The 19,061-nt window shown below is 30.8% G+C and overlaps 1 protein-coding gene and 1 long non-coding RNA gene across 2 annotated transcripts; both read left to right on the top strand.

Moving 5' to 3' along the window:
• The first annotated feature begins 360 nt into the window (after positions 1–360).
• LOC104877355 (uncharacterized) lies at positions 361–8,574 on the top strand. The gene is made up of 4 exons (XR_787550.3): positions 361–560; positions 691–734; positions 7,749–7,896; positions 8,043–8,574. It is a non-coding gene; the product is annotated as an uncharacterized LOC104877355 (long non-coding RNA).
• Positions 8,575–8,930: 356 nt separating this feature from the next.
• Positions 8,931–9,698, top strand: LOC104881560 (uncharacterized). Its single transcript, XM_010662093.3, has 2 exons — positions 8,931–9,033; positions 9,137–9,698. Exons 1-2 carry the CDS (start codon positions 8,968–8,970, stop codon positions 9,614–9,616), a joined length of 546 nt encoding a protein of 181 aa, XP_010660395.1. The 5' UTR covers positions 8,931–8,967; the 3' UTR covers positions 9,617–9,698.
• The last annotated feature ends 9,363 nt before the right edge of the window (positions 9,699–19,061 follow it).

Genomic DNA, 19,061 nt, shown 5'->3' with positions numbered 1-19,061 from the left:
AAAACTTTATAAAACTTAATAAAAATTTTAAAACAACACTTTGAGTAAAACATTGAACTTTCAAAATTAATTTTAGATTTTAAAATAATTGTAAATTTAAAATTTTAAAATAATTGATAATAACCACGGCCAACATTTTAACCCATAAAATGTTAAAATGAGATTTGATAATAACCATATATAAAGCCATGAATATAAAGTCTCACATCACTTTCCAATATAATATATCACTTTCCAATATAATATTTTAACCATGTGGGCCAACATTTTAACCATTGACTTTCCAATATAAAAGACACAGGCAATGTTTTAACCCATTTTAACCATTGAGTAAAACCCTTCTCCTGCAAACATTTCCAATATAAAGCCTCTCTCTTCTACCAACAAAACCCATTTTCTCTTCCTCTCCAAAACCCACGGCCATAAAACCCACAAAACCTACCCACAACCCCCATTGCTTGGAAGAAGCCATGCCGAAGAAGCCCCATGGAAGCTATGGTCCGTAAAGCCAAAGCCACCTCCAAGAAACTCCCGTAAAAATCGTTTCTCTCTAGGTTTTGGTGAGTTTTGGGATTATTTTTTTTTTGGGTTTTGTTAATTGGTATTTTGGAATTGTTTGTGATTAGGTTTGAGATTCCATTGTTATTGGGTTTATTTTCATTGTTATTGGGTTTATTTCCATTGTTATAGGGTTTTGGTGCTTTTGGAAAAACCACACTTAATTACTTCCTAAGGTACAATTTCTCTCTATTTTTTCTATGATTTAATTTTGATTTCATTGTTATTGGGTTTATTTCCATTGTTACTGTGTAATGAAAGAATTTTTCTTTTGTGTGTTGCATTCTCTTCAATTGTCTATTTTCATTGGGTTTAATTATTGTGTTGAAAATTTGATTAGTTTTCAACAATGTTGTTTTTTCTTTGTTTCTGTAGCTTTGAGTTTGTGAACATGTTGATATGGATTAAAACTATATATTCCACACTCCATGTTTCTGTAACTTTGTTTCTTTGTTTTTTTTGTCCTATTTATGAGTCTCATAAACAATAATATTTTACAAAATTTTAAATATTTTATTTGTATATCAAATAGTCATACAATTAAGACGCATCACTTTTATGAATATTATTTTCCACGTAAGATAGATTTTTATACCATATGTCACACTTTAGTTAAGAATATGGTAATTTAAACAAATATTTTTTAAGATAGTCCTAAAAATTATTTTAAATTTTATGATACCCATTAAGTGTATTAGGAAATTGCCTTTTCAATTAAATATTAAAATATTTTTTAAAAGACAAATTTAAATTATCTTTTTTTTTTAAAAGTAATTTTAAATTGCCTTTTCAATAATATTTTTTTAGCTTTGGGAACTCATATTACCAACTATCTAAAATCCATGATATTTTAAGTAGATAAATAAAAAAAAAAAGTAGATAAAAAAATTATAATTTAAGAACTATTAATTATATAATAAGAGATACAAATAATTATGGAAAAGTTTGTATACAAATAATTGTTTTAAAAAATAATTATATAAATATATAAAATAAAATATTATACATAAAATTTATTTTAAAAATATTTTAAATTTTTATATATTCTTTTGTTTTATTAAACATAATTATTAAAACTCTTTTATAAAACTCTTTTTAAAAATAATTATCAAACATGCTATTAAAAATTTTGAATCATAATTCTTTCTAAATAAATTCATTATACAATTAATAATATAGAATGAAACTTAAGTATGTAATAGCTCCCACCGTAAGTCCCATAAAATTTAATGATTTTCCATGTGGCATGACATCATGTCATAGTCAAATCATTTCCATCCTAAAATAAATAAAGAAATTTACAATGGTGGTGCAAACTGGATTGCAATGGTGGATTAATTAAAGTTAAAGTAAATTCCTCAATGCATCCAAACTTACATGATTAAAGAAATTTTATAAATTAGAATTATGAAATGAATAAAATAATAAAGGATGGATTATTGATTAGCTTAATTGGCAACTATTTTATAGGCGTCGAGATACAAATAAGAGATACAAGTAGATATTTTATTTTATATATACAAGTAATTATTTTTTATTTTATATATATTTTTAAAAATAAGTGAGTCAAAACCCACTTTTCTTAAAAAGAAAAAAGAAAAAAAAAGAGTTTGAATTGAATTTAGGTAATAAATTAGATTAGATAAAACTTCCTATACTTGATTTATTAAAATTTTAATAGAATACATTTAATTTTCATTGATTCCAAATTCCTTTAATATATACATATATATAATTTTTTTTTTTTTTGGATAGAGTTTGAGTTGGCAATCAACCAAACCCTCAATCCAATGAGCTACACGTTACAGCCACTAATGCTGAGTTGGATATAGGCTCTGAATCTGCATATATATTATAATCTAAAATTCATGATATTTTAAGGAAATAATTATGTGACTTATGAAAAAATGCATTTCACAATATTTTTAAATGAATTATTTATAAAAATTGGGTTTATATATGAATCTGCATATATAGTATAATCTAAAATTCATGATATTTTAAGTAGATAAAAAACATAGAAAGTAGATATAAAGAAAATTATAATTTAAGAACTATTAATTATATTATATGTACCTTCATGAAAAATAGATGGAGAAAATAATTTTTTTTATCTTTGAATTCCCAAATATAATTTAAGAACTATTAATTAAACCATGCTTGACTTTAGTGAAATATTTACATTTTTAATTATTGTCAAAAGTAAAAAATAAAAAATAAAAATTTTAAAAGTGATACAAATAAAATATATTCTCAAATTTATATCTTTCTTTTTATGATTTAATTTATAAGTTGTGTCTTTTTTATTTATTTAAAATAAAGTAATTAGTTTTTAAAGTTTAAAGATAGTAAACTTATATAATATTTTTAATTAAATATACTCTCAAATAATATCCTACTTCCAAAAAAACTTCTCAACAAAATCCATTTTTTTTATTAAAAATAAATAAATAAAAATAGTATCAAACCTATTCTAGAAAAAGAATAGGAATATTTAGAAAATTTTTGTTTTGCACCCAAATTAGAAAATTAAGAAAATTTTTGTTTTGTTTCATCTTATTTATACCTTACCCTTTCGTTACTTCATGATCTAAGATATGCATATGTTGCATCTATTGTGAGGCCTTATATATGATTTTATATTTTATTATTGTTATCTGTGAACTAACCCTCGTTGATTTTATGCAATAGAAATATTAGTAATTCATTTATATAAATTATCGAATGTGTTTGTCTCATTGTGTGTTTTTATCTATTTTTTTTTCTAATATTATTTGTCATTAATTTTATCATTTACTCATTTTCATATTAGAAAACCCTAGAATTCCCGTTCAAGTATCCTTGCTTGACAAATGTCTCTTTTATCATATATTAAAAACATATAAGTTGTAGACGTGTGGATATGATTATTTGTTGTGGTCATATTCAAGTTTTCAACCTATATGTTTTGTATATGATTGGTAGAATTGTCTGCAAATGATGCTTGAATTGTCCGTTTGGACAATTTGGAAATACATAATATCTATGAAATCACACGCTTATGCTTTAACATATTGATAAGATTTGACAGTGATTCCCCTTGTTCTCTGGGTGCATATTTGGACAAGGTGACATATTGTTACCAACTTAGTTAAGCTAACTAATAGCATGTTTATACCTTAGCCAATTCGTGTACTTGGAGAACTATGGGGAAATGCTGTTGAAATTTTATCAAAATGAAACAAAGCATGTTAGTGATTGATTCATAGGGATTATGTATTTCTAAATGGGATAGGAACCACTACCAAATATAGGAGTTTGAGATGATAAAAAACATATCACATTCATTATAAGTTGATATGAAGATTCATTCTTATGTGATTGAAGGGTTTAATTTGCGGAAGTACGAGAAAAATGCCAATAGATAAGAGTTGATGCAGAAGTCAAGAGTAAGTAGTGAATATCATAAAGGAGTTTTGGAGTTCTTAGATTTTGCCTTTACCAATGCACCTGGAAAAGAAATGCTCCCATGTCCTTGCATTCGTTGCAATAATTGTGTTATGCAGAAGCGAGAAATCATGTATGACCATTTGTTGGACAATGGGATAGTTAGAAATTATGTGCGATGGTTGATGCATGGGGAATATGAGTTTTGTGAACCTGCGAATACTAGCACTAATGAGTCTGATATGCATGATGAGATGGAAGAAATGTTAAATGATGCATTTGGAATGTCAATGCCAAATGAGGAATCTGAACGAAGTCCACGTGTGCATGAGGAGTTTGAAAAACCAAATAAGGATGCAAACAAATTTTATAATTTGTTAAGAGAAGCAGATCATGAACTATATCCAAGGTGTAAAAAATTCACAAAGTTGTCTTTTATCATAAGATTATTTCATATGAAGTGTCTTAATGGATGGAGCAATAAGTCATTTACAATGTTGCTTGAATTGTTGAAGGAAACACTTCTTGAGGGTGAGACATTGCCAAGCAACTATTATGAAGCAAAAAAAATACTTCGTGACCTTGGCCTTCATTATATCAAAATTGATGCATGCCCCTCAGATTGCATGTTGTATTCAAAAGAGCATGCAAATGCAAATGAGTGTGTTGTTTGTGGTGTCTCTAGATGGAAATCGAGTGATGATCATTCTACAGATGAGTTCACTAAGTCAGTAAAGAAAAAGAAAATTCCTACTAAGGTCTTGTGTTATTTTCCCTTAAAACCAAGGCTTCAAAGGTTATATATGTCATCTAAGACAGCTTCTCACATGAAATGACATGTTGATGGTCACATGGAAGGTGAGATGATGAGGCATCCAGTGGACTCTTTGGCTTGGAAAAATTTCGATAATGTACACCCTTCATTTGCGCTAGAACCTCAAAATGTTAGGCTCGGTTTAGCAAGTGATGGGTTCAATCCTTTTGGGAATATGTCAATTTCACATAGTATGTGGCCGGTGGTTCTTATTCCATATAACTTACCACCTTGGATGTGTATGAAACAAACATTCTTCATGTTGTCACTACTTATTCCTGGTCCAATTGCACCTGGGAATGACATTGACATATACTTACAACCATTGATAGATGAGTTGAATGACTTATAGGAGGTTGGAGTTGAAACATATGATGCTTCAACAAAACAAAATTTTTGTATGCGTGCAACTATATTATGGACCATCAATGATTTTCCTGCATATGCAAATCTTTTGGGTTGGAGTACTAAAGGAAAATTTGCTTGTCCTATTTGTAATAAGGATTGTTCTTCATATCGATTACAAAACAGACGGAAATGGTGTTACATGGGTCATCGTCGATTTTTGCTGATTGATCATAGATTTCGACGTGATAAAAAGTCCTTTGATGGAAATGAAGAGCATAGAGCAGCACCTAAACATTTGTCTGGGGAAGATGTTCTACATCAATTAGATGGAATGGAACATATTACTTTAGGGAAGACATCAAAAAATAAGATGTCAGCAAAAAGAAAAAGAGAACATGTTGAACTTGAGCACAATTGGAAAAAAAAAAAGCATTTTTTTCCAATTACCATATTGGAAAACCCTCATTTTGCGTCACAATTTAGATGTAATGCATATTGAAAAGAATATATGTGACAGTATAGTTGGCACCTTGTTGAGTATCGATGGTAAATCGAAGGATAACTTCAATAGTCGTCTTGACTTGCAAGCTATGGGTATCAGAGATCAACTTCACCCCATACAAAGAGGGAATAGGGTTATGTTGCCTGCTGCATGCTATTCACTAACTTCAAATGAAAAAAAGGAATTCTGTAAATTTTTGAAAGAAGTAAAGGTTCCAAATGGTTATGCTTCTAACATCTCTCGGTGTGTACAAGTGAATGAAAGAAAGATATTTGGGTTGAAGTCTCATGATTGTCATGTTCTCATGCAACAACTCCTTCCACTTGCAATTCGAGGAGTTCTACATAAGAATGTTTGTGCTGTTATAGTTGAACTATGTAGTTTCTTCAAGCAGTTGTGTTCTAAAGTGTTAAAGACTGATCAATTAGAGCACCTTGAGAATGACATAAGAGTCACACTTTGCAAATTAGAAAGAATATTTCCTCCATCATTCTTTGATGTTATGGTGCATTTACCTATTCATCTTGCAAGTGAGGCAAAGATCGCTGGACCAGTGCAATATCGATGGATGTATCCTATTGAGCGGTATGTTCTCATTCAATTAATCTTATGTATATTAGGTTTCGTTTAGTTCATGAAACAAATCTATCATGTTGTGGAATGATAGGTATTTACGTACATTAAAGTCTTATGTCCATAATAAGAGTCGTCCAGAAGGTTCTATTGTAGAGGGGTACATAGCAGAAGAATGTACAACCTTTTGTTCAAGATATTTGCATGATGTTGAAACGAAGCATGACCGTGAAGAAAGAAATTATGTCATTGAAAATAACATAACAAATGGTGGAGGGTTAACCATTTTCAAATGCATGGGACGTAAATAGGAAATTCAACATCTCGTGTTCTTAGCACAGAAGAATGGTCCCAAGCACATTTATATGTGTTGACTAATTGTGAGGAAGTGACGTCATTTATTGAGTAAAACACTTATTTGAATAAAACTTTATATTAATTCTCATACAAAAATTTAATTTTGGTCTTTGTGAGCATTATAATTAATTTTTTCATTTTTATTAGAGAGCATAAGCAATCTATAAGGGTTAAGCCTCGTATTCGTGCACGAGATGTAGATTTGATTCACAGAAGAGAATTCATTAGTTGGTTTGAAGAACGTGTAAGTTCATTCACTACATAAATTGTTCTATTATCTAATACACATGTATGTATTAACATCTTATATTTGAATCTATAGATTATACAAATGCGACATGAAGGTCCAATTTCTGAACACATACTATCATTGTCTCGTGGACCAAGTACATCAGTTACATGTTATAGAGGATACATCATTAATGGGTTCAGATTTCACACAAGAGAACGAGAAAAGGGAAAAAAAAACTCAAAATAGTGGAGTTGTTATGACCGCAGAGGTATCAAGCTTTGGAAGTGCAAGAGATAAGAACTCAATTCCTGGTCATGTTTCTTACTATGGTGTGCTAACTAATGTAATTGAGTTACATTACCTTGGTGGAAATAGAGTTATTTTATTCAAGTGTGACTGGTGGGATGTAATCAATAGTGGAAGAGGAATAAAGAAGGATGAATATGGGTTCACGTGTTTGAATTTTGAACGTACCATATGCACAGATGAACCATTTGTACTTACATCTCAAGCAAAACAAGTCTTCTATGTTCAAAATTCAAATGAGGAAAATTGGCACACCGTTGTAGAGATACAAACTCGAGGGGTTTATGATATGAATCAGAAAGTATCTACTAATAATCCAGAGCCATATCAACAGCTTATAACATTTCATAGTCAACGTGATGTGCATGAGTTGATCGAGAATGATTTAATCAATTAGGATAGAAATGATATTGTAGGAGAAACTATCCAAACAGATGTTCTACTATCACGACAAAAAAACATTGTTGAAAGAGATAATGAATTCATTCATGATGATGATATAGATGATGTGTAGCTAATAGTAATGGTAAGTACATAAATATATACTTACCAGATATACAAATTGTAATTTATTTCATATTATTTATGTAACTTATTTTGTATTACTTTTTCTAATTTACTTTATTATGTAGGAAATGTCACATCGAAGAGGAAAAGTACAAATAGTGTCTCCAGAAGATGAGTTGGATAATCTACAACAACTCTTAGACATACAACCTGCTGCAACTACTACTCCTAGTAGTTCTGATCCTGTTGATTCTTCAGATCCTTCTGTTGTTGGTATGATTAAGAAGATTATATTTAACTTTACATATGATAAATGTGTTTACATATATTTAATTTCTTGAATGATAGGTTTTTAATGTTTAATTTTATATAAGATAAGTAAATTATGTTTCTTTTAATTTCATTATTACTCTTAATAGGTTCATCCTCTAGCAAAAAGAGGACACGTGGCCTAACACATAACTTAGATTTACTTAGTATGAAACCCGGGGAAAAAAAACTACACGATTCAATACCAGAGGGCAAGTTGTTTATGATGGAAAAAGGGAAAGATTGTCAAGCTATATGGGAACATTGGTGCGATCTCAACACAATGTAGCCATCCAAGTTCAAGATTGGAATCATGTTAGTGAAGATGTGAAAGAAAAGATTTGTGCCTTAGTATTGGTATATGCTAGTTACTATTCAATCTAAATTGTAATGTTATTGTTTAAAAATGATACCTCTTATTTAAACATGACATTTTAATGCAATACAGGAAAAATATGAACTAGAAGAAACATGTAAGAGCTACATTCTTCAATGTTGTGGAAATTTGTTTAGAAGCTATAGAAATAAAATGAAGGCTAAGTATTATAACCCTTATAATACAGATGAGGAGAGATTGTGCCATCGACCTCCACACTTATCGGATGATGATTGGAGGTGGCTCATCCACTTTTAGGGTACACCTGAAGCCAAGGTAAAGATAATGATCTTTTTTTGACAATGTATCTTATGATACTCATATTCACATAAAATGATATTTATTAGTTATATTTAACCTAATACTTCATGTATATAACTTTTATTATGTTTCTATTACCTATATAGGTGACTTGCTATTTTTTAATTGATGTAGGATATCTCAGAAAAAAAAAAAAACAAGGCAAATAGGGCAAAACAAGTGATAAAGCATACATTGGGATCAAAAAGTTATGCTTAAATTCGATATGAACAGGTTGAAAATTTATTATTAATATGGTTTGTTTGTACATAAATAATTCATCATAAATAACTCAATTGTTTTACTTATAAGAATGGGCACAAAAGAAGGAGGATCGAAGTGAGCCCAATAGAATTGAAATGTTTGCCCTGACACACACAAGAAAAGATGGGACGCCTGTTGATGATCATTCTAAGGAGATTATGGTAATGAAGTAAATAAATTTTATATACTTGTATTTCAATCATAACCTCATACTAAATTATTTTAAAAGACTAACAATTTTTTTTTTGTTTTTTATAATTCTAGTATCAATTTCAACAATTACTATCCCAACCTGAGGGGACATCTTCTTCTACTTCTGCATCATCTGGAGCATCTACATCTGTATCATCTACATCTGTAGCATCTACATATGTAGATGAGATATATACTCAAGTCATGGGTCCAGAGAGGCATGGTCATGTTCGAGGGTATGGATTTGGTCCTACTCCTACCTCAATCTTTGGTTCTACTAGTAGAAGGCGATCAAGAGTTATTCTTTCAACACAACTTGAAAACGCCCAAGAGATGCTAATAGCTGCAGAACAAAAGTTTACAACTGCAACTGAAGAACTCTCAAATGTGAAAGAAACATTTGAAGAGAGATTGATAGAAGTTCAAAAGAAGACACGTGAAGAAGTGAAAGAAGAGTTTGAAGAAAAAATAATGGAAATGCAAAGAAAAATGCAAGTACAAATTGAAGAACAGATGATGCAAATGATGCAACAATTTCAGCAAAAACAATAGACATTTGAAGATTTTGCTACATCTTTATATGATAGATTCTCTTAACTTTTTTGAAGATTATGCTACTTATTTATATGATAGATTCTCCTAGTTTTTTTTGCTTTCTATGACTATTATGTGATGTTTGGTTGGTTGATTTGTTATATTATGTTAAAATGTGAAACTAAATTTGAATCTCTTTGTTTTTTGTTTGTTTGGTTTTTTTTTTGTTATATTATGTTTTTTTTATTTAATGACTTATATTGATATATAAGTTTTTAACTAGCTTGGAATAATTGATTGTAATATATTGAAATTGTTTTAATTGTTTAATTGCATATACAGGTCTAAAATGGGTTTGTTTGGGTTTATAACAGGTTTGAAAAATTTTAATTTATAAAAAACCAATGTCCAAAATATAACATATTTTAGTCACGGTCACTAAAAAATTGTGACCATAAGTGTGCTTTTAGTCACGCTTAAAATGAATCGTCACTAAAAGTTAGGGATAGAGGCCATAATAGACTTAATGTTTAGTCACGGTCACTTAATTACCGTGACCATATACCTATATTTAGTCACGGTTAGGGGCATTGACCGTGACTATAAGATTACATATAGTCACGGTCAATTTCTTAACCATGACTATAGACATACATTTAGTCACGGTTAGGGTACTAACCGTGACCAAAGGATAGTCACGGTCAATTTCTTAACCGTGACTATAGACATACATTTAGTCACGGTTAGGGTACTGACCGTGACCAAAGGTTGACATTTAGTCACGATGATTTTTATTAACCGTGACTATAGACATACATTGAGTCACGATTAGAGTACTGACCGTGACCAAAAGTTGATATTTAGTCATGATCATTTTATTAACCGTGACTATAAACATACATTAATCCATTAAGTTTCATAAGACCGCGACAATAGTTTTTGGTCACGGATATATACGATTTGGTGACGGTTGGCGACCGTCACCAAAAATCCTATTTCTTGTAGTACAATTTTATTTTATTTTTAAAAAAATTTCCATTTTATTTAAAAAGATTTTATAGTTTTGTTAAGAAAAAACATTTTTATGGTTTTTATTTGAAAAAATAATTTTACAATTTCTATATCAAAAAGTTATTTTAGAATCTTTATTTGGAAAAGTGATTTTACAAATCTTATGTGAAAGAAACCATTTTACTATTTATTTAAGGAAGGATTCCAATTTTATTAAGAAATAATTTTGGATTTTATCTAAAAAAATTGTTTACCAATTTATTTTAAGGAAAAAGGTCTTTCAATTCAATTTTTATTCAAAGTGTTTTTTACAACTTTTATTTGTCAAAACTATTTCCAAATCAAATTTTATTATTTAAAAAATATTATTAGAGAAGAAAGATTTTACCATTTTTACAATGTTATTAAAAAAAAGCTTGTAGTTTTATTTTAAAAAGTATTTTCATAGTTTTTGTTTTAGAAATCATTTTTGATAATTTTTATTTACAAATTATTTTTGAACAACTTTTATTTAAAATCATTTTTGGACAATTTTACTAAAAATCATTTTAATTGGACAATTTTATTAAAAAGAAATCAAAATAACATTTAAAAAACAGCTTATTAAATGAAACATTAGGAAATGTGAACAAGAACATTACAAACAAATGAATAACCCAAATAAAAAAAAATGAAATGAACATGAATATTATAATTTACAAATAAGTGAATAACCCATGTAACAATAGAAAAAGGAAATAAAATACAACTAATATAGACAAAATATACAAATAAAGATATTAAAACTAGAAAATATGTTCAAACAAACATAAATTAATGCACTAAAATGAAATAAAGACAAGAATATTAATGTCTAAAGATAACATATCTAAATATATACAATGCAAACGAAAAATCTGCATGTTAAATATACTAAAATTGAACATGAGAAGAATACATATATATCTGTATATACCCAAAGAGGAAGAAAGTATGCCCAATATACAACAAGTGAAATCAATCCCAACAACTCTTTATACTTCCAAGTAATACAACTAGTTCACTCTTTCACTAAATAATACAAAATAGAAAAATAGAGAGAGGAAAAAATAAAGAATCGTCAAGGCTCTAGAGCAATTCACCACCCCTCCTTGAACCTTAGAGTTGTACTCCTTATATAGCATTTGGTGAGAAGGCCTAGCCCTCCACATGGAGGGTTCCATGCTTAACCAAAGAAAACCAAAGATGGACCCATGCAAAATAAAAGCCCAAATGAAAATAATTACAAAAACCTAAATTAAATAATTGCAAGCCCAAAACAAACAAAACCTAATAACAAATATGTAATAGGCACAAGTCCAAAATGCAATAGCCCTAGTCCAAATAAAATAACCAAAATGCAATAGGCCCAAGTCCAAATAAAATAACCAAGTCCACAAGAAAAATTCAATTATTCCAAACAAATCATGAAGATCAAATGGTGGAGTTTACCATGTTATTGAAGAATGAACCTAAGGTGGAATGGCAACCATGGTAGAGATGTTGTGGTGGTGTTGTGATTCGCAGTGCATAATCTAGGTAAGGGATGAGAGAAGAATGAGAATAAAAGAAAATGGGTGTAGAAGAAAAGAGAAATGAAAGAGAGAGAAAATGAAAGGGGAACGGTTGCCGTCGATGAGGACTACTAACAGACCATGGCATCGCCAATAGTGGTGTCATTGACAATGGTTGTAATGGAAGCAAATGGGTATAATGGAAGGTGTGTAGGTGGTCATGAGGAAAATGGAGAAAAGAAAAGGAAACGAGGAAAGAATAAGATATGTGAAAGATGTGAGAAAATGAGGGCTATAAAGATATGGGTATGCTGTGTATGAGAGAGAATTTGTGGGAGGATAGGAATATGAGAAAAGAAAGCGAGGAAAAAGATTAGAGAGAATGAGAGTAGAGAAAATTGGTTGTAATATGTGTGTGGCAAAGATGAAATGCGTAGATTATAAGAGACGGGAGAATAAGTGAATAAGTTGTAGTATATAATTATAATAGATAATTGTATGTATTAAAAAATAAAAATAAAAACATACAATATGTGTGTGGTAGAGATAAAATGCTTAGATTGTAATTGGTTGTGTGGTAGAGATGAAATACTTCGATTGTAAGAGGTGTGTAGTGGAGAGGAAATGCCTAGATTGTAAGAGGCTAGAGAAACTAAATATGTGATAGAGATGAAATGCTTAGATTGTAAGAAGATAGAGAAATCAATTAATAATGACTACAATGAAGATGAAATACTATGCAATGGTGGTAATCATAATGAAGATGAAATACTATGCAATAGTAGAAAAAGTTTGGTTGAAAATTTTTGGATGTTTTAAGCTTGTTTGAACTAAAACTTTTCTATAAAAAAAAAATTATAAATTGTATCTCCTATTGTTGACCTCAAATTTTTACTATAATTTTCTCCACTCATACCCACTTTCCATCCTTTTTCACAACCACTCATCCCTCCATTTTCTTTTCTTTTCTTTTCTTTTTATTTCTTTCTCACTCATCTCGTATACCCATGTTTTTCACAACTAACTGCGATACCACCACCGGTAGCAAACATTGCTCTCCTTTTGACCAACCCTTTTTCCTACTCTTTATCTCTTTCCATTTCATTTTCTTATTCTCATTTTTTTTCTCTCTTTCTCCCACTTTTCTCACTCATTTTCTATCTCCATATTCACAAACCCACTATAGTCATTACCAACCCATATCTCCCATCCATAGTTCCTCATTATGCAACACCATTATCCACTACTTTCATCCTCTACTATCAACTACAAAGCCCCCCATCTTCCATCCATTACTATACTACTACCATTCATGGCTACCTATCTGTTTTTCCTTTGGGTTTTCTAAAATAGGTAAAACTCTTATGTTGATCTTCAACACCGTGTTAAACATTATTGGGTTTTGTTTTATAGCCTTGAGTTGGGCCTAAATTTATTTATATATTTTATTTGGGCTTTGTTTATTGGATTTTTGAGTTAGGCTATTTTAGTTTGGATTTAGATTCGAGCCTTTGTTTTCTTATTAAGCTTAGGCATGCATTTGGGTTTCTCCTATTTGATCTTACTTTGGATTTTGTTTTGTATGGTTTGATTAACTAAGGTGGCGAAATTGACAAGAGAGGGACTTTTGGGCTCGGTGGATAGTAAGAGAGTCTGCTCGATGGAATTTTTAGGCTTCATTTTGGAAAACTAGGGCTCAACTATACATAAGTATATTTCCCCTGTTATTTTGATTTTTAGTTTCATTCTTCTCATTCTATAAATATCAGTTTGTGAATATTGGTTTATGAATCTTGGCTTATGAATAATGATTTGTTGTGGTTTGGAGTATTTTATATTTTATGTATTTCATTTTCATTATTCTCATTCTATAAATATTAGTTTGTGAATATTAGTTTATAAGTTTTGGCTTATGAAAAATGATTTATTGTTACTTGGGGTATTTTATGTTCTTTGTATTTCATTTTATATTTTTCATATGAATTCTTTTGATTTAGTTTTAGTTTTAGATATATATAATAGATAGATATTCTTTTTTTTTTTTCTAATAAATCTCGCCTATTTTAAATATAAAAAAAAATCACTTTATTAAAAAGGTTAAATTGAAATATATTTTGTAAATAAAATTATAAAAATCACATTTGTAAATAAATTGATAAAATAAATTTATCACTTTGTGTAAATAAATTGATAAAATCCTTGTTTTCAATAAATATCATTTTCTTATAAATTAATTCAAAATAATTTTTTTTTCTTTTTTTTGTAAATTGATGTGTGAAAATCTTTACCCAATAAGAATAAAAATTATTTTACCATAAAAGATTATGTTGAATTATTTTTTAGATAAGCATGGAAAAATCCTTTTCAAAAGATAAACAAATTCTTTTTTAAAATACAAGTCCTTTTAATAAAGTTAAGCAAAATTCTCTTAAACAAAATCTTGTTTGCAAATACAAGTCCTTTTAATAAAGTTAAAAAAAAATTCTCTTTAACAAATTCATTTTTTTAAATATAGGTCCATTTTAATAAAGTCAAGCAAAATTCGTGTTTTAGATAATATTCTAAATATCTTTATATATATAATTAAAGCAAAATTCTCATTTTTAAATCAAAGATATAAAAGTTCTTTTTTTAAATAAATAATAAAAATCAAATTGGAATATTTTTGTGAATAAAATTATGATTTTTTATTTATTCTTCTTTTCTTTTCTTATTTGACAAATTTTGTGATATGGATGATGTAGAGTATGGACTACTTACTCGATTTGGGGTTAAGCAAGAAGTAGCAGAGGGTCTTTAATTTTGTGTCTAATATGGACCGAGACCTACCATTTGGTTTGGGATTTGAGCCTACTCATCAAGATTATATCTATGCAACTCATTTGCGCTAAGCTCACTTCTTGGCTTGATTGAGACACTTACATTTTGATTATCTTCTACAACCATATATTCAGGATTAGTCGGATTAATTTGTTCCCACTTCTACTACTGCTACATGTTTTATGGAGATGCTGATATATAACCTTTCTACTAATTCACAAGCCACTATGGAGTAAATGTTTAGGCATATACAATTTGCTATTAGAGTTCGAGGTTCTTTCACTTTTATGATGACAACTCTATTTTCCCCAAACATAGCTAACATATTTTCCTTGCACTTTCCTAGAGAGATTAATGAGTATGGGAGTTCAGATCCCACAAAAGGGTTTCTTTGATGATGTAGCTCTCGAGGATGATTATCAACATGAATTGGACCTATTGATCGTGACACAAATGTCGAGATCAATTGAGACGCCAGTAGTTAGGTTGTCTGATGTGTTTGGCATGATGCCTATTGAGAATGCTATAGAGACAAATCCATCAATTCCCAAGGTCACCCTACCACTTGGAGCTTAGCTAGTGGTACTTGAGGTTTTTATTGCTCATGTTGTTGAGACTGTTGATGTAGGCCCGCCTATTAGGTAGGAAGTTTCTTTTGATGCCATGTTGGTATTTCTCTTTCGTATTTCTAATGATGTACCCATTGTTTCATCTATAGATATGAGTTATTTTTCTTTATTTCCCTGTGTGTTATGATTGTGTCATATAATTCTTCTTTTAGCTTGTCACAATATTCGTCCACTTCACATGTTTTCGACATAGATGATGAGCCTCAATCACCTGATTCAGATTCAAAGACCATTTTTAGTCATTCAGGTCATATAGTTGAGCTTGTAGATAAGGATTTCAAGACTATTGATTTTGGTACTAGGGATCAGCCTCGAGAGCTTCATATTGGTACTTCATTGTCTACAGATGAGAGAATCGACCTTATTCAATTGCTTAGAGCGTATTTAGATGTGCTTTCATGGTCATATGAGGATATGCCAAGGTTGGATCCTTCCATTATACAACATTGTCTACCTTTACTTCCCCATGATAAGCCAATTAAGGAGAAATTGAAGAGACTGCACCCTCAATGGAGTCTCCAGATGAAAAAGGAGATTCAAAAGCAACTTAACATTAGGTTTTTATCAATGGCTGAGTATCCTCAATGGTTGGCCAATGTCATCCTTATTCCTAAAAAAGATGGAAGAGTTAGAGTTTGTGTGAACTTTTGAGACCTTAATAAGGTCAGTCTTATGGATGACTTTTTTTTCCCCTCACATTGACATGTTAGTTAACAGTACTATAGGTTATTTGATGTTATCCTTCATGGATGGTTTTTCTAGCTATAATAAGATCTTAATGGCTTCGAAGGACATGGAAAAGACCTCTTATATCACCTACCGCTATAGAGTGATGTCATTTAGGTTGAAGAATGCAAGAGCCACCTACTAGTGAGTTGCGACCACGCTATTCCATGACATGATGCATCGGGATGTTGAGGTGTATGTTGATGACATGATAGTGAAGTCTAGAAAAGATCATCTAGCCACTTTAGGGCATTTCTTTGAAATAATTAGGAGATACAGATTGAAATTGAATCCTAAAAAGTTCGCGTTTAATGTGACTTTTGGGAAGCTATTGGGTTACATGGTTAGTGATAGAGGTATAGAGGTGGATCTTGACAAGACCTGAGCTATTTTAAACATGCCAACACTGAGGATTGAGAAAGAGATCTAAGGCTTTTTGGGTAGATTGTAGTAAATTAGCAGATTTATTGTCAGATTGACAAATAGACAAATATTTGTGAGCCCATCTTTTGATTCTTTAGGAAGAGTCAACCTATAGTTTGGGATGTAGATTGTTAGTGAGCTTTTGACAACATTAAGGAGTATTTTCTTTCTTTTCTAGTCTTAGTACCTCATACACTAGGTAGTCTTCTGCTCTTATATTTATCAACTTCAGATATTATCTTAGGTTGTATGCTTGCTCAGCTTGATGATTCGAGGAATGAGCAAACTATTTATTACCTTAGCAATAGGATGCTCAAGTACGAGTTGAGATACGTCATGATTGAGTGCTTTTGCTTAGCATTAGCTTGGGCTACCCAAAGATTGAGGCATTATATGACGAAGTATTCTATACATCTAATCTCATGCCTAGATTCCTTGAGATATTTGTTTGACAAACCCACATTGACATGTATACTAATGAGATGGTTAGTGTTGTTGACTAAGTTTAACATCTAATATGTTTCTCAGAAGCCCATTAAAGTATTATCGTAAATCATTTGACCTTACTTTCATATCTGGCAGTAGAGTAGTTGATGATGACTTTTTAAATGAAGAGATTTCTATTGTGATCGGTTTATTAAAATGACATATGTATTTCAATGGAGTTGCTAACAACTTCGAGTATGGGATTGGTGTATTTTTTATATCCCCTCATGATGACCATATCCCAAGATCAGTTCATCTGGCATTTTTTTATAATTGTCCTACCACAAACAACATAATGATGTATGAGGCATGCATCCTTGGTTTAGAGACTGCTCTTAAGCATGGAATTAGAAAAATAAAGGTAATTGATACTTTAACCTTGCACTTAAGCAAATTTAGGGTGATTGGAATATTAGAGATATGAAGTTGAGGCCATACCATGCTTATCTAGAGCTATTAATTTGGAGATTTGATGAGTTAAGATATACACATTTTCCTAAAGTGAAAAACTGGTTTCCTAACATCTTAGCTATTCTAACTTCCATGGTAGATATTCCTGTTGATGTTGTAATATGCCCTTTACTGATTGAGTTGAGGACTTCTCCGGCTTATTATTGTATGATTGGAGAGATCAAGGTCGACGATTACCTGCCCTATAACTATGATATCTACCACTTCCTCAAATTTGGCATATACCTTGATACTGTTTCAACTAAGGATAGGAGAGCATTGAGGTAGTTAGCTACCAAATTTGTGATTTGTGAGAAGTCATCGTACAAATTTTCAGGTGATGGTATCCTATAATTATGCTTAGACCGAGCCTCTATAAATCGATCGATGAGAGAAGTTCATTCTGGAGTTTGTGGACTACACATGGAAGGGCACATGCAAGCCCGAAATATAGTGAAGACTGGTTATTTTGGTTGACCATGGAGACTGATTGTTATTAGTTCATCCAAAGATATTTAGAGTGTCAGATGCATGGTGACCTCATTCACATGCCACTATTAGATTTGCATGCATTAACCTCACCATGGTCATTTTTGATATAGGGCATTGACATTATTAGGAAGATTTCCCTAAAAGCTTCCAACGACCATGAGTTTACATTGTTGTCATCGATTACTTCACCAAGTGGGCGGATGCAACCTCCTATGCTAATTTAACTACAACTAGAGTTTCCAACATTATTAAGTCACATATCATTTTTCATTACAAAGTCCTTAATGAGTTGATCTCAGATAGAGAAATGTATTTTAGAGGTGAGGCTGATACTCTACTACAGGGATAAGGCATTTGGCACCACCGCTCCTTTGCATACTGATTACTACTCAAAAAATGCTATTTGATAGCTTGTAATAAACTCTTTTAAACACTTTTGAGTAGTAGTTATCACCTTTTAACCTAATTAACATATTAAGGACCCTTGCAATCAATTCTAATCAAATTATGTTAAGTTTTGGTGTTTTGATAGCTTTTTGATCACCAAAGCAATCCGAGATTGAGAAGAGTTCTTTGGAATCCATGGAAAAGCAATGGAAAGCTCAGAAACATGAAGAACCGAAGCTTTGAAGTCCTTTGCCATAAGCAAATCCGGAATGCAAGGAGCAAAAGATGTCCGGACAGGGTTTCCGGACACACCATCGGATGGCGGTGAAACATGGTCTGTGGCAGGCTGTCCGAATGATGTAGCAAGGCTTGCTTACTTTAGTCAATGATCAAAACAACATATTCGGATAGGATATGCTATCGTCCGGGTGTGATGTTCACGAGTACCGTGTGATTCGCCCTGAGGGAGTCCGGATAGGGGAGTGCGCCACATGTCCTCTTGGGGAA

This window comes from Vitis vinifera, chromosome 14 (genome assembly GCF_030704535.1).
Source record: "Vitis vinifera cultivar Pinot Noir 40024 chromosome 14, ASM3070453v1".
Taxonomy (NCBI): domain Eukaryota; kingdom Viridiplantae; phylum Streptophyta; class Magnoliopsida; order Vitales; family Vitaceae; genus Vitis; species Vitis vinifera.
The sequence above is the reverse complement of the archived record's forward strand: the minus strand, read 5'-3'. Positions and strand labels throughout refer to the sequence as shown.